The following is a 14,425-nucleotide window of genomic DNA, read 5'->3' as shown; positions in this document are numbered from 1 at the left end:
GAAAGATGGTGGACCACAACAACGTTGGGTTTCAACTTGCTTGACTTTCAGGGTTCTGTTTGATGTCTTTAAACCTAACCTACAGAGAACTAATGGTACTTTCTCTCTGACTTTAGTTTGTAGGGCTAGATATCAAGTTTAATTAGTACCACATATAATAATATAATATAATTAGGTAGATTAATTACCCTCATCAAAGCTCATAATAATTGAATTGCGTACTTGGCGATCGAGTCCAAATTTGAACTCACATGCATCAAATTCTCCAAAACACATAAATGATAAAAGTTGAGCCAAAATTACAGTAATGATTAATGCTCCTGTTCATGAGATCCAGCAATCACGCAAAACATGTGATATAGTGTAGCTAATTAACTTCTTTACACTTTCCTCAACCATGTGCATGGAGTACGAGATACATACCGAACAACAATCAATAAACAAGCCTAAAGAGTGACATGTGAGAACTTTCAATACTTGATTGAAAGGTCATGCATCCCCCAACTGTATTCTCTGTTTTGCAGATGTAGACATGCATGGACATGCGTACGCAAGAACCCTGTGAAGCTATCGCACGACGATATGTCTGTCGTCTCCCGTGGCTCATACTCATATTCATCCATGCACTCATCAGCTTGACCAGTTCCAAGTTCATGTTACTTGATGTCAGCAAGGATTAGATATCCACAAGAAAACAATTCCGATAATTTAATATATCTATCTTTGAATCAAGGAATTAATATTTGGAGTATTTCATAAGCCATGTTAGCTGACCTTTCTTCCTGATAAATAATGCTATTTTGTACAGGGTTAGGTACTATATCTTGTCCCTCCTCCCATAACATTAAATTTGCTAATCAGCATGTGCTCTTTGGTTTGTCTGGTACCGAAACCATCTATTGGGTGATCAACGTTGATCCTACACCGAGATTCTGCAAGATTACTCGCCGATCAGTTGGCTCATGCTTTGACCGCCGTTGCCAAGAAGATAAGGGATTATCGCCGCCGGGAATATCTGCAAACAAAGGCGGCGCTGGGAGGTGTGCGGCATTTACACTCCGACGCTCAAGCTAAAAGTTATAATAAGAAGAGGAATTAAGAATAATGGAGAGTTTAGAGATGTAGATGAACCTCTTTCTATCCGAGTACGGTATATCATTTTATATTTTTTTCGATGACCTTCCATTTTCTTTTAATTGTATGAATTGTCTTTACTTCTTTACATTCAATGAATCATAATAAATATAGATAAAATATTCTCTTTTATTTCGCCTTCCCCATATTAAACATATCTATCTTTTCTTCTTTCCAAAGCATTAATAATTAATTAAGAGAGTTCCAACCCACACAGCCCTGGCTTACTCTAATTTATTAGACTTTAGGCTTGAAGGTGTGGGAGTATTAGAGCATCCACATCAGATATCCTATTTAAATATTTTATTTTAAATTTTGAATAGGATAACTAAAAAATCTTTGTATCAGCTACCCTGTTTATTCTCTAAATTATGTATGTATGAACAATACTTTTCTAAATTTAGGGAATGAATTTCATTCCCTAAACATTATAGAGGAGAGAGAAAAATAGGGAAATTGATATATGGTGTATTGAAAAATGGATATCCAAATTTAATAAAGTAATTTTTTAATCTTAAATTATGTATTTTGGATAGGAAAACTGATATAGATGCTCCAAGATGTATCTTAATTTGATTAATGGAATCTAAAATTAAGAGTTCTTCCCTGAGAAACTCATAGTTAAATATGTACCAAGTTGAGCCAATTTGTAAAGACATACTAATCGAGGTTTGATCTGGTTTCAGTTCCACCCAAAAATGAATCTAAAATTGATTGGCTTATTGTTGGATAGTGGAGCCATGCCACTACAAGCTGGATCTCTGTCAAAGTTTTCCAATATAATTTTTTTCTATCATGGCTTAATAATTTAATAGAGGTCTGAGGTGACGTCCAAATTAAAATTGCACAACTAGTCTAACATGGCAACCTAACACATGAAAAACTAATGAAATTTGACGGGAGTGAGTGAAGAAATATATGACTAATTAGAGACAATCAAGAGTGAAGACAATTGTTTCCTGTCGAGAATATGATCGATACTAATTACTCACTATGACAGATCTTCCTGCATGCTTAATTATATTTTGAAAGTACTCGAGGAAGCATCAACTTTTGGCCTATCGAACATGTAAGAATTTAAGCAAGGCCCAGCTTCTAACTGGTCCTCCTGCCAACAGATCTGTCTGTAGCCATCTCTGTAGGAGAAGAAGAGCTGAGAATGATTGGATGGCTTAGAGACTTGATATGATCATTTTACAGAGACAAAATAATACCACAAACATTCTTTAAATTAGAATATACGAAGTGATGAAGGGGAGTCTCGTGTAATAATAAAATTATTATTTTGTGACAAAAAGTAACGAATTTGAATTTTGAAAATAATCTTTTGTTAAAACTACGTACAATAGATCTTTCTCTGAGACCTCGTATGTCGGGAGCTTCGTGCACCGATCCATCCTTTTTAGAGTATATGATGTGATAATGAAGACGGGTCAACTAAAGAAGGGTTAAAGAGGGTAAAGGCATGCTAATGTAGAGGTTAAGGTTAAAAATGTTTAAAGGTCTTGGTCGGTCGATCGGACTAGATGATCAATAGCCCTGGGTCGGCCGAGCGACGATGCCAAACGACCATTCTCCGATAGCGGCTACTAGAGTTAAGAGGTAAGCGGAAATTCATGATAGGCCAGTCCTCGCTGATCGAACAGCATGACCGGTCGGATAAAGATAACCATTGACGATCGGGAAGTAGAGAAAAGGACAAGCCAATAGCTCCAAACGGTATGACCGAACAGGGATAGCCAGTCCGAGAGGGATCAGGTCGCTTATAGTGGGATCCAACTACTTATCTCATTATCCTCTTTTGGAGGCTTGTGCCACTGACAACATAGCATGTCTAGCAGCCCGATTGTCCTTTAAAAGCTTTCCGTCGGTTACATCAAATATTTACGTGTTCACTTAAGGAAAATATCAGGGATACTTTTTGATTTGTTTTTTCTTAAGATGTTTTAGAAAACGTGCGTAGAAAATACATGCACAAACACTATAGTGACATTGTAAAAGGGGTTTCCATCTATAAGTAGATATATGTACAACTTTACTATTAGACACGTTCTTTAATTTGCTATAACATTCTTACTATTCTCTATTATGCCAAAAATTGATTTGAACATTGGAGGATCAATGTCGGGAACTTCTTTTCAGTCCGGCACTAACACCTTTTATGTTGTAGGGCCCTATAGAGTTTTCATCCTGTTAATCTGTGAGCTATATTTTTAACATGCTATTATTTCTGTTTTTGACAGGAACACTATATATAATTAGTTTTAAATTTTGAGAATGAATTAGAATCAAGTTTTTAGAAAAATAAAATTAATTTATCATAATGTTTGATTTGATTATGGCATGAACGTGAAATTTCTTGCAGCCCTAGCTACATAATACTCTGTGACAATCAGTATCAATCCTGTCTGTCTTTTTCTAGTATCAGACAAAGCTAAAACAAATTTCTGACGATCCTTTGTTCCTTCCCTCTCCATCTCCTCATCATCACACAATTGCCTCGTCCTCTCTCGCTAGCTCTCTGTACCTATGACGACGGTGGCGGCGGAGAAGCTGGTTGAGGTGGTGGAATCAGAGGTGGTTATCGAGTTCAAGCCCGGCACCAAATGCCGATCTACCCTCCACCTCCGCTCCGTCCACCCCACCTGCGTCGTCGCATTCAAGGTCCAGACCTCCTCTCCGGCCAAGTTCCACGTCAACCCCCCTGCTGGGGTCCTTCCCCCGATGGCCTCCGCCGCCCTGCACGTTATCCTTCGCCCACAGCCTCACCCGCCCACCTCCTTCCCCCGCTCCCCCTCCGACCGCTTCCTCATCAAGGCCTCCGTCTCCGACTCATCCGTCCCCACCTCCCACGATGTCAAACTCAAGGTCGCCTACGTCGGCCCTTTCCTACTCCGCCACGCCGCCGCCCTCGGCGACACCGCTGCCGTCCGCCACCTGCTGCGCCGCCAGCCCCATCTCCTCCCCCTCCTCCCTCCGGAGGCGCCCTCCGCGTCGACTCCCCTACCAGCCGCAGCCGCCACGCCCAAGGGGTGGACGTGGGCCCACGCATCGGCCGCATCTGGGGAGTTGGAGGAGCTGAGGCGGGCGCTGGATGAGGACGGGCAGGAGGGGAGGGACGCGGAGGGGCGGACGCCTCTGATGGTGGCGGCAGGGAAGGGTCAGGCGATGTGCGTCAGGGAGCTGGTCGAGAGATGGGGCGCGGACAGGGATGCACGGAGCCGAGACGGGAGGACGGCGCTGTACCGGGCGGCGTCGAACGGGGACACCGCCACGGTGGCTGTGCTCCTGGAGCTGGGCGCCGACCCCAGCATCGCCACCGCCCGAGGACGCACGCCGCTCGATGTGGCCCGTGATAAAGGACATGTAAAATAATTAAATCTCTACTCCTTTTCCATCTTTTACATTAATTACTATTTCAAATAAATGCTTATTGATGAATGTATTTATTATAGCAACAAATTGCTAGGTACCTATGCCAATTTAGTGGTATCATTTATTTATTTATTTATCTATCGGTCTCAATCAGGAGGAGAAGGGTCGTACTCTTTGCGTGTTTTCCTGTATGTTTTTTGTTCAGATAAAACAAAAACAAATATTGTTTGTATCTGGCCATGCAAACCAAGATGACGACGTGGAGACATGGATGGGGACAGGAACCCGTGACCCAGCTCATCAACGTTTCACGGGCAGCTTTAATTCATTTCACCTCCAGTTGATCTTCCATCTTAATTGTTTTATGTTCGATGGCAAATTTTTGGATGAAAAAATTCTCTTTTTTTTTTTCAAGTAATTATTTAGTGTTAATGCAGGAAGATGTGGTGGAGCTGCTGGAACGCGGGGAAATGGTGCTGACCGCGTCGCGAAAGGGGGACCTCCGGCGTCTGGAGTCGCTGCTGAAGAAGCGGGTGGGAGTGCGAGGCCGGGACCAGTACGGACTGACGGCGCTGCACGCGGCGGCGATCAAGGGGCACCACGGGGCGGTGGCGCTGCTGGCGGAGTTCGGGATGGAGGTGGAGAGCCAGGACGTGGAGGGGCACACGCCCTTGCACCTGGCAGTGGAGAGCGGCTGCCTGGACACGGTGGAGACGCTCCTGGAAGCGGGAGCCGACGTCAACGCCAAGACCAAGCGGGGAGCCACGCCGATGGCCATGGCCAGGTCCATGGGCTACGAGGCAATCGCGCAGTTGCTAGCCAGCAGGGGAGCTCTGCTCATGCCGGCCGCTTCCTGTATCGCCTCCTCCTCCTCCACTTCCTGAAACCTAGAGAACAGCCATTATAGCTTCCTTAAATATGATATTAGCTTGTTAATTATCTAATAATGTAATTTATTTTTTAATCTTATCATAAATTGTCTCCTGTTTGACGTGGCACTATTAGTAATACTATTATATTATATGAATTTCAACTATTGCATACTAATTAAAAAAAATCTTTCTGTATTATAGATTTCTCTTCCAAAAATATCTTCTTACACACATGGTGGTCTCATGCATATCTTACCCAATAGACTTCATGAGTATCATTTTTTTTTTCGATTTAATTTTTTATTATACTTAGTATTATAATCTAATCTCTAAACTCTAAAATAAGAATTTTATTGGCATAATTAAAAACTATATATATATATATATATATATATAATATCAAAAAAAATTTAAACCAAAATAATTTTTAAGCTTTTCAAGAGGTGTACTAGGTAAGATATATAGGGTATCATCCTTAATACTATGAAAAATAACTAAATGGCATACCCTAATGGTATAACCCTTAATACTTTTTGTTTTTGTTTTTTTAAGCTTTGGATATTTAGCCATTTAGAGTTTGACTTTACAGTTTAAGGTATAATATTTAATCTAAAAAAAATTACATTAGGTGCTTACAAGGTATACAACATAAGGGGTACGACATAACATTCATATATATATATATATATATATATATGATCTTGTCCAGAAGCTGAGAAGATGGAACGACTGGAATGATGTGGCTGAAATGTTGATCGTGTTACCATGATTCGAAGGGGGGAGGGTATGCTGAACTATCTTCTATGTTGATCAAGTTGTCAGAAGGCCTTTGGTTAACGTTACATGCAGATATTGACCGGGTTGCTCTGGTCCCTAATACCCTGATGCTCGATGCAGGTTCCAAAAATATATAAGAAGCCGAATGAATAGTAGCATAATACATGGACAGCATACCCTTGCATAGGGGGTGCTTTCTAGTAGACTGATGAGCTGGTCGTGACACTGATCGAGTCGTCGTGACCTGGAAGAATAGATGAATGTGAGTCGGATGAGGAGATGGATCTGACGACAAGCAGTCAAACTCGTCATGGATCCCAAAGGTGGCACACAGGTCGAAATATGACAGCGACACATAGGCCGAAACACAACACGCAGGCCGGACGACGCCAAGACCGGAACACTGCATCGTCTTGAAGGTCGGAACATAACATCGACTTGAAGGTCGGAACACAATATTGAGGAGCATGGCAGCGGTGACTCAGAGGTCGTTGGATTGCATCAACAACGCATGACAACGCGGATTGAGGGCTAGATCGACGCCGAAATCATATGGCAGTGTGGATCGGTGGCTGGATAGGCATTAGAAATGTGTGGCAGCACGAATCGGTGGCCAGACAGACACCAGAAACGTATGGCAGCGTGGATCGATGGTCGGACAAGCACCGAAAATGTGTGGCAACGATGTTGGATGGTCGGATCTGATGGTGGTGAGGGGGAGTCAACAACGTCCTTGAACAGGGAGAAGAGGAGGGCGACTGTTGGGGTCAGCGTCGGCGTCATCATGGAGGGGGGGAGTTGTGGCCGCCTTCTTCCTTTTCGGGAGAGAGAGCAGAGGAAGGGGGCCGAGGGAGTGTCGGCTGACCGACGACGAGATTGACAGTCGATAGTGGCAGTGCGAGGAGAGAGGCGACGTGCTTTAGGCTAAGAAGCATGTCGGCAAGGAAACACGAAGAAAGAAGCTCCCTTTCTTTCAATGAACAGTGCCCTAAATCAAAGGGCTATAGTGACATGTCCAAACTGCCCCTCTTGCCCATATGTCTTCCTCTCCATCTCACCGCATTACAAGCCTCCCCTTCGAGTATAGTCGAAGGAGACGTGAGTTCAACTGACTAGATGGTCAGTCGCAAATGTTGAATCACTCCCAATAACAAAGTTAAGTTGCTGAACCCATCGTATAATGTCATGCGAGTGGTCGCGATAGTAGTGGTGTCGCGCGAGGGACGGTAGCAGTGTCGAGCAAGCGACGAAAAATAATACTGAGTCGATAACCGAGCGGATGTCTAGCGAACGATCTAGTGAATGTAGAACAAGCGATAATGTTGGTGCAATTTGTACTAATGGTCTAACTCAGATTTTAATAAATAACAAGTGAGTTAAGTTAAATATTATCATGATTGATCCGGTGGTAAGAGCCCGGGACCCCCTAACGAGGGGTCAACGCCACGTGGAGGTTAAAAGGCCAGGTGGTCCGTCGAAGAAGGCTGAGCCGACCGGACTCATGAGAAAAGGGCAAGCCGATCGGTCTGCCAGTAAACATCTGATAGTAAAAGGTGCCCTGACAGGGATCGGGGTTCCGACGCTCAATGAAACAGTAAATAATGACCGAGCGGAAGGCCTAAGAGAAGGCAGGACGTAATGGGCGCGCCGCCCGGCCGGCGCAGGGAATTAGGGCCGTTCGGACGGCGCTCTTCGTCTAGCCAGCCGGATGGACGTCCTGGCCGACGGTGGGTAAATAGGGACAGGAACATCTGCTGACAGCCGTCAAGTCATATGGCTAAGCCATACTCCTAGTCTGACAACGGGGTGTCCTGTTGTCCCATCGAAGGCGCGATGGGACTGTTGCAGTATGGCGTCAGGTAAGCTTTCTGACAAACACATACCGATGTATGGGCTGCGGACACGTATGCGCCTTGGTGGGCGTGTAGAGGCTCTTTCACCGCTCTATATAAAGAGCCGCAGACTTCGCCGGAGGTACGCGTTCTACAAGCTTTGGAGCTACTTTTTCCACCACTTGCTTACCTGACTTGAGCGTCGGAGGGTCGCCGCCGGGAACCCCTTCCCGGCCCGACTTCTGTGCAGGTTCGCCGGAGCTTCGTGAGACTAGCCGGAGATCTACATCGGCGACCTGGAGAGAGCCACGTGCCTAGCGTCCGTTGATTCAGCGTTCGGACAGGATCAATTTGGCGCCGTCTGTGGGAACGCTCCTGCATCCGATCGGAAGCAATGGACGAGGCTGGACGACAACACATGGTGACGCTTTCGAACGAGGAACTCGACGCTCTGATCGAGATAAGGGCCGCCAAGCTCGTGGAGCAAAAACAGAAAGCCACAGCCGAGCGGCCGGAGCAGCAAGCAACATCAGCGTCTGGTGGTCGAGCGGAAGCACCACCGGCCACCGTTGCATTTCATCGAGCCCTATTCCACACCCCAGAAGCCGTACCAGCTCATAGAGATAGGGGATCTTCTTCGGATGAGATGCCTAGACGAGATGACAAAAAGGGGAAAGCCCCCCGAGCGGACGCATCACCCGAGAGGATTAATCGCCAATTTTCAGAGGCTATTCTGCGAGATCCTCTGCCGAAGCACTATGTGCCTCCGACGATCGGCGAGTATAATGGGACAACTGACCTAGATGATCATCTGGTAAGTTTGATAACACAGCTACTCTCCATCAATACACAGATGGAGTAAAGTTTCGAGGTTTTCTTACCACTCTCTCGCGATCGGCTCAACGGTGGTTTCGGAGGTTGCCGGACGGATCCATCACAAGTTTCAAGAACTTCCGAACGGCCTTCCTCCACCATTTTGCAAGCAGCCGACGCTACCAGAAAACGAGCGTGAGCCTATTCGCCATCAAGCAAGAAGCCCGTGAATCGCTCCGAGCTTACATCCAGCGATTCAACAAAGTGGCGATGGATATTCCAACGGCCACTTCGGAAACCATGATGAATGCCTTCACACAAGGCCTAGTGGATGGGGATTTTTTCCGATCACTCATCCGAAAGCCGCCCCGAGATTACGATCACATGCTACACCGGGCTAACGAATACATCAACGTGGAAGAAGCGCAAGCGGCCAGGAAAAAGGAAACTCCAGCCGAGCGGGCTCCTCCGGCCGAGCGGAAACAGCACGCCGCTCATCAGCCGCCTAGAGGACCAAGGGCCGAAGCAATCCGATCCCCCCATGCCAGGTCCCATGTGCAAGAGGTAGCTGTTGCCCGGCCCAAGCCAAAGAAGAGATGGACCCCGATGTTCTGCTCCTTCCACCGGACGGATACGCACAACACAAGGGATTGTCGAAGTCTTCCCTTCGTGGCTCATCCTGTGTCCCGGAATGCCGGACGACGGTCTCCCTCAGTCGACAGGCAACAGAGAACTCATGAAGCCGATCGGACGCGAGCTGATAGGCCACAACAACAGACTCCCGATCGGCATCGTTCTCCAAGGCAGGAGAATCGCCGAGCGTCCAGAGAACGGTCTCGACCGTTCGCTCGGGAAGAGGAAAATAGAAGCAATACTTCCCGAGGCGAGATCAACGTTATTGCTGGCGGGCCGACCGGAGGAGACTCCAACCGAGCTAGAAAGGCGAGCGTCCGGCAGCTCTAGATTCATGCGGTCGGCGGTAGCCGAGAACGAGCGGAAGGACCCGAAATTAGTTTCGGGCCCGGGGACTTGGAAGGAGTTGAAGTACCCCACGACGATGCTCTGCTCATCAAAGCGGTAATAGCCAATTATACTATTCACCGCGTATTTGTTGACACAGGGAGCTCAGTCAACATCATATTCAAGAAGGCGTTCGATCAGCTGCAAATTGATCGAGCCGAGCTGTTGCCCATGACAACTCCGCTCTACGGGTTTACGGGTAACGAAGTTCAGCCGGTCGGACAGATCCGGCTGGCTACCTCGCTGGGAGAAGAGCCGCTCAGGAGGACAAGGACAACAAACTTCGTGGTGGTCGACTCTCCCTCGTCCTACAACGTCATTTTGGGACGACCGGCGCTCAGCGAATTCCGAGCGGTCGTCTCAACCTTCCATCAGAAGATCAAGTTCCCCGTGGAGGACAAAGTGGGAGAAGTACGGGGAGATCAGCTAGCAGCTCGGCGATGCTACATCGAGATGGTCCGAGCAGAAGCCAATTCCGCTCGGAAGGCGCCCCGGATCAAGGTAAACGCCATCACCGAAAAGCCACCCTCTTTAATTTATGAAGAAAAAGAGGAAGTGCAGATTCACCCAACCCGATCGGAGGCCACGACTTTTATTGCGTCCGATCTGGAGGAGAAGCAGAAAGAGGAGCTGATCCAATGCCTCCGAAGAAATCATGATGTCTTCGTCTGGTCGACACATGAGCTGCCCGGAATTTTGCCGAGCATAGCGCAACACGAGTTGCATGTCCGACCGGACGCTCGGCCGGTAAAGCAGAGAAAAAGAGATTTCAGCGCCGAGCAGAATACCATCATCCGGGCGGAGGTGGAGAAGCTTCTATAAGCCGGCCATATACGCGAAGTGCAATTCCCGAGCTGGCTGGCGAACGTAGTATTAGTCTCCAAGCCAGGCAACAAGTGGAGAGTGTGTATAGATTTTCGGGATCTCAATAAAGCTTGCCCGAAAGATTTTTATCCTCTGCCCCGGATAGATCAGCTGGTGGACTCTACGGCCGGCTGCGAATTAATCTGTATGCTCGACGCCTACCAGGGCTATCACCAAGTGCCGCTCGCCCGTGAAGATCAAGAAAAAGTCAGCTTCGTGACGGCCGACGGCACTTATTGCTATAATGTGATGCCGTTCGGATTGAAGAATGCGGGGGCCACATATCAGCGCTTGATGAATAAAGTATTCAGAGAGCAGATCGGGCGGAATCTAGAAGTTTATGTGGACGACATTCTCATTAAGTCCGTCCGAGCGGCCGATCTCTTCAAGGACATGGAAGAAACCTTCCGAACGCTACGCAAATATGGAGTCAAGCTAAATCCCCAGAAGTGCCTGTTCGGAGCAAAAGGAGGAGCGGGGAATCGAAGCAAATCCCAGCAAGGTGAAAGCTCTACAAGACATGCCGCCTCCAAGAAATACAAGGGAAGTGCAGCGTTTGACCGGTCGGATAACTGCTTTGTCCAGATTCATCTCCAAAACTGCCGACCGGAGCCTCCCTTTCTTCAAAATCTTGCGCAAGGCCACTAAGTTTCACTGGGATGAAGAATGCGATCGGGCGTTCGAAGACTTGAAGGCATATCTGAACTCTCTCCCGGTATTGGCCAAGCCGACTGCGGGTGAGCCACTTTATATGTACTTGTCTTCAACCGAGCATGCAATCGGCTCGGCTTTAGTGAGGGCGAGCGGAGAAGAGCCTGTGTATTTCCTTAGTCACATTTTAAAAGATGCTGAATCTCGCTACACTGGGCTCGAGAAGCTGGCTTTCGCTCTGGTCCTTGCAGCTCGGCGCCTTCGTCCATACTTCCTCGCGCATACCATCATTGTTAAAACAAATAGCCCGCTCGGTCGTATGTTACTAAACCCAGAAGCGTCCGGGTGGCTCATCAAGTGGACGACAGAGTTAAGTGAATTCGACATCCAATACCATCCCTGCTCGGCGATCAAAGCGCAATCCTTGGCCGATTTTGTGACTGAGGTGCAAAGGTCGGAGCCGGAAGCTATGTGGAGAATATATGTGGATGGGTCGTCCACTCGGCTCGGAAGCGGGATTGGAATATTGTTGCTCTCCCCTCAAGAAGAAAAGATGCACTTATCCGTCCGGCTGGATTATAAAGCTACCAACAATGAAGCAGAGTATGAGGCCCTCATAGCTGGCTTGCAGGCTGCCCGGCATGTGGGAGCCGGTCGGGTAACGCTTCACTCGGATTCGCAGTTGGCCGCTCAGCAGCTCTCTGGTACCTTCGAAATTAATAATGCTCGACTCAAGCTCTACACTGAAGCCTTCGAGAAGCTCAAAGCCGATTTTAGAGAAGTTGTTGTCCAGAAGATACCCAGAGCAGAAAATCAAGCAGCTGATGAGTTAGCCAAACTCGCAAGCTCAATAACGTCGGTCGCCATTCAGCAGCCAATTGAAAAAGTACTGTTAGTGGCGCACGTCGACCGGATGGAAGGCCTCACATTTCCAAGCGACTGGCGGACACCCATCATAGAGTTCCTCCGCTCGGGCGCCACACCATCCAATGAGTATGAAGCCCAGCTGCTAAGGAGGAGAGCCGGTCGGTTCACACTCATCGGCGATCAGCTTTACAAAAAGGCTTTCTCACGCCCGTTGTTGAAATGCGTGAGCTCGGAGGACTCGACTTACATCCTCCAAGAAGTACATCAAGGATTGTCCGGAGGGCATCCGGGCGGATGATCGTTGGCCAAGAAGATCCTCTTGGCCGGGTACTTTTGGCCGACTTTACAAGCATACGCCGCTCGGACCGTGTCGACGTGCCTCTCATGCCAGAAGTACCATAACTTCAACCACCGACCGGCAGAGGAAATGAAGGCATCAACAGTTTCATGTCCATTCGATCAATGGGGAATGGATATTGTCGGTCCATTTCCGATGGCGACCGGGCAGCGGAAATTTTTGCTAGTGGCGGTTGATTATTTTTCCAAGTGGGTGGAGGCCGAGCCGCTAGCCAAGATTACCGAACAGATGGTCAAAAAATTTATCTGGCAACACATCATCTGTCGGTTCGGCATCCCTCGCCGATTGGTTTCCGACAATGGGCGGCAATTCACAGGGAAGATGCTAGAGGAGTGGTGCAAAAGCTACGACATCGAGCAACACTTCACGTCCGTGGCTTATCCCCAGAGCAACGGTCAAGCCGAAGTAACCAATCGGGAAATTCTTCGTATTCTGCGCGCTCGGCTCGACCATTTGGGAGGAAGTTGGCCGGATGAAGTGCCGGGCGTCTTATGGGTCATCCAAACGACGCCGAAGGAAGGGACGGGCGTCACGTCGTTCCATTTGGTGTATGGCGGCGAGGCGGTCATTCCGGTCGAAGTCGGCGTTGAGTCCGTCCGGATCCAGAGCTATGATGATGGCAACGCCGAACGGAGGAACATGGAGCTGGATTTGGTCGACGAGGAGCGAGCCAAGGCGTCCGTTCGGCTGATGGCATACCGGTAGCGGATGAAGCAAAACTACAACCGCCGCGTAATCCCCAGATCATTCCAGGTCGGCGATCTCATCTGGAAGAAAGTCAAACCGGTCGGCGACGTCGGCAAGTTTGAAGCTCCTTGGGCGGGTCCCTTCAAGGTTATTGAAAAACACCGCTCGGGCGCTTACTACTTGGAGGATGAAGACGGGCGGCAGTTGGATCGACCGTGGAGTGCAAATCATCTCCAGCCTTATCGAGCTGGATGAAAGGTGCACGAATGTAACTCATTTTTCCCGTGTCCTTGTAATGCAGGAATCGAAATTAATTCAAAGGATGCCCAAGGGTTTCGCCGATCGGCAGTGTCGAAGTTAGCCGTAAAGGCCGTCGAGCTCCGACGTTAAATATCGAGAGACGAGCCGGCGTCTATAAACGTCCGAGCGGAAGACCGTCGAGCTCCGACGTTAAATATCGAGAGACGAGCCGGCGTCTATAAACGTCCGAGCGGAAGACTCCGACGTTAAATATCGAGAGACGAGGCGGCGTCTATAGACGTCCGAGCGGAAGACCGTCGAGCTCCGACGTTAAATATCGAGAGACGAGCCGGCGTCTATAAACGTCTGAGCGGAAGACCGTCGAGCTCCGACGTTAAATATCGAGAGACGAGGCGGCGTCTATAAACGTCCGAGCGGAAGACCGTCGAGCTCCGATGTTAAATATCGAGAGACGAGCCGGCGTCTATAAACGTCCGAGCGGATAGCCATTCACATGATACAATCAACGATAGCCTGGTCGTTAAGACCAACATACGGCTGAGCGGCTCGCTTATCAAAAATATACGGAAAACCCCTTTGGGGGTAAGGCACAAAGCAAAAATTGGTCAATGAGAACTAAAGATAATTACCATACCAACAAAGGGCGTTCTCATGCCGAGCGGCTGCTCAGTCGCATGATGAAAGACGTTATTAAAGACAATCGACTTTAGTCTGACAGAGCGTGGTGCCGAGCGGAGGAGTTTTAAAGAACACTTTAGTTATGACGAGAGAAAAATTTCTTGCCAAAAAAAAAGTTGAAGGAAAGGAAAAGATTATCTATTAAGCACAGGGCTAACCAAAAAAGTTACAGCAAAAATAAGTTTGGCCGAACAGCGAGGATACAAAAAAGTTCATAAGAAACACTCCTCATGCGT

The 14,425-nt window shown here is 47.9% G+C and overlaps 1 protein-coding gene across 1 annotated transcript; it reads left to right on the top strand.

Moving 5' to 3' along the window:
• The first annotated feature begins 3,526 nt into the window (after window positions 1-3,526).
• LOC122053020 (protein VAPYRIN-like) lies at window positions 3,527-5,493 on the top strand. The gene is made up of 2 exons (XM_042614842.1): window positions 3,527-4,500; window positions 4,947-5,493. The coding sequence occupies exons 1-2, from the start codon at window positions 3,664-3,666 to the stop codon at window positions 5,391-5,393; spliced, it is 1,284 nt and encodes a 427-aa protein (XP_042470776.1). The 5' UTR covers window positions 3,527-3,663; the 3' UTR covers window positions 5,394-5,493.
• The last annotated feature ends 8,932 nt before the right edge of the window (window positions 5,494-14,425 follow it).

Source organism: Zingiber officinale, chromosome 3A, assembly GCF_018446385.1.
Source record: "Zingiber officinale cultivar Zhangliang chromosome 3A, Zo_v1.1, whole genome shotgun sequence".
In the NCBI taxonomy this organism is placed as follows: Eukaryota; Viridiplantae; Streptophyta; class Magnoliopsida; order Zingiberales; family Zingiberaceae; genus Zingiber; species Zingiber officinale.
Note: the sequence above shows the minus strand (reverse complement) of the source record. Positions and strands in the feature narration are given on the sequence as shown.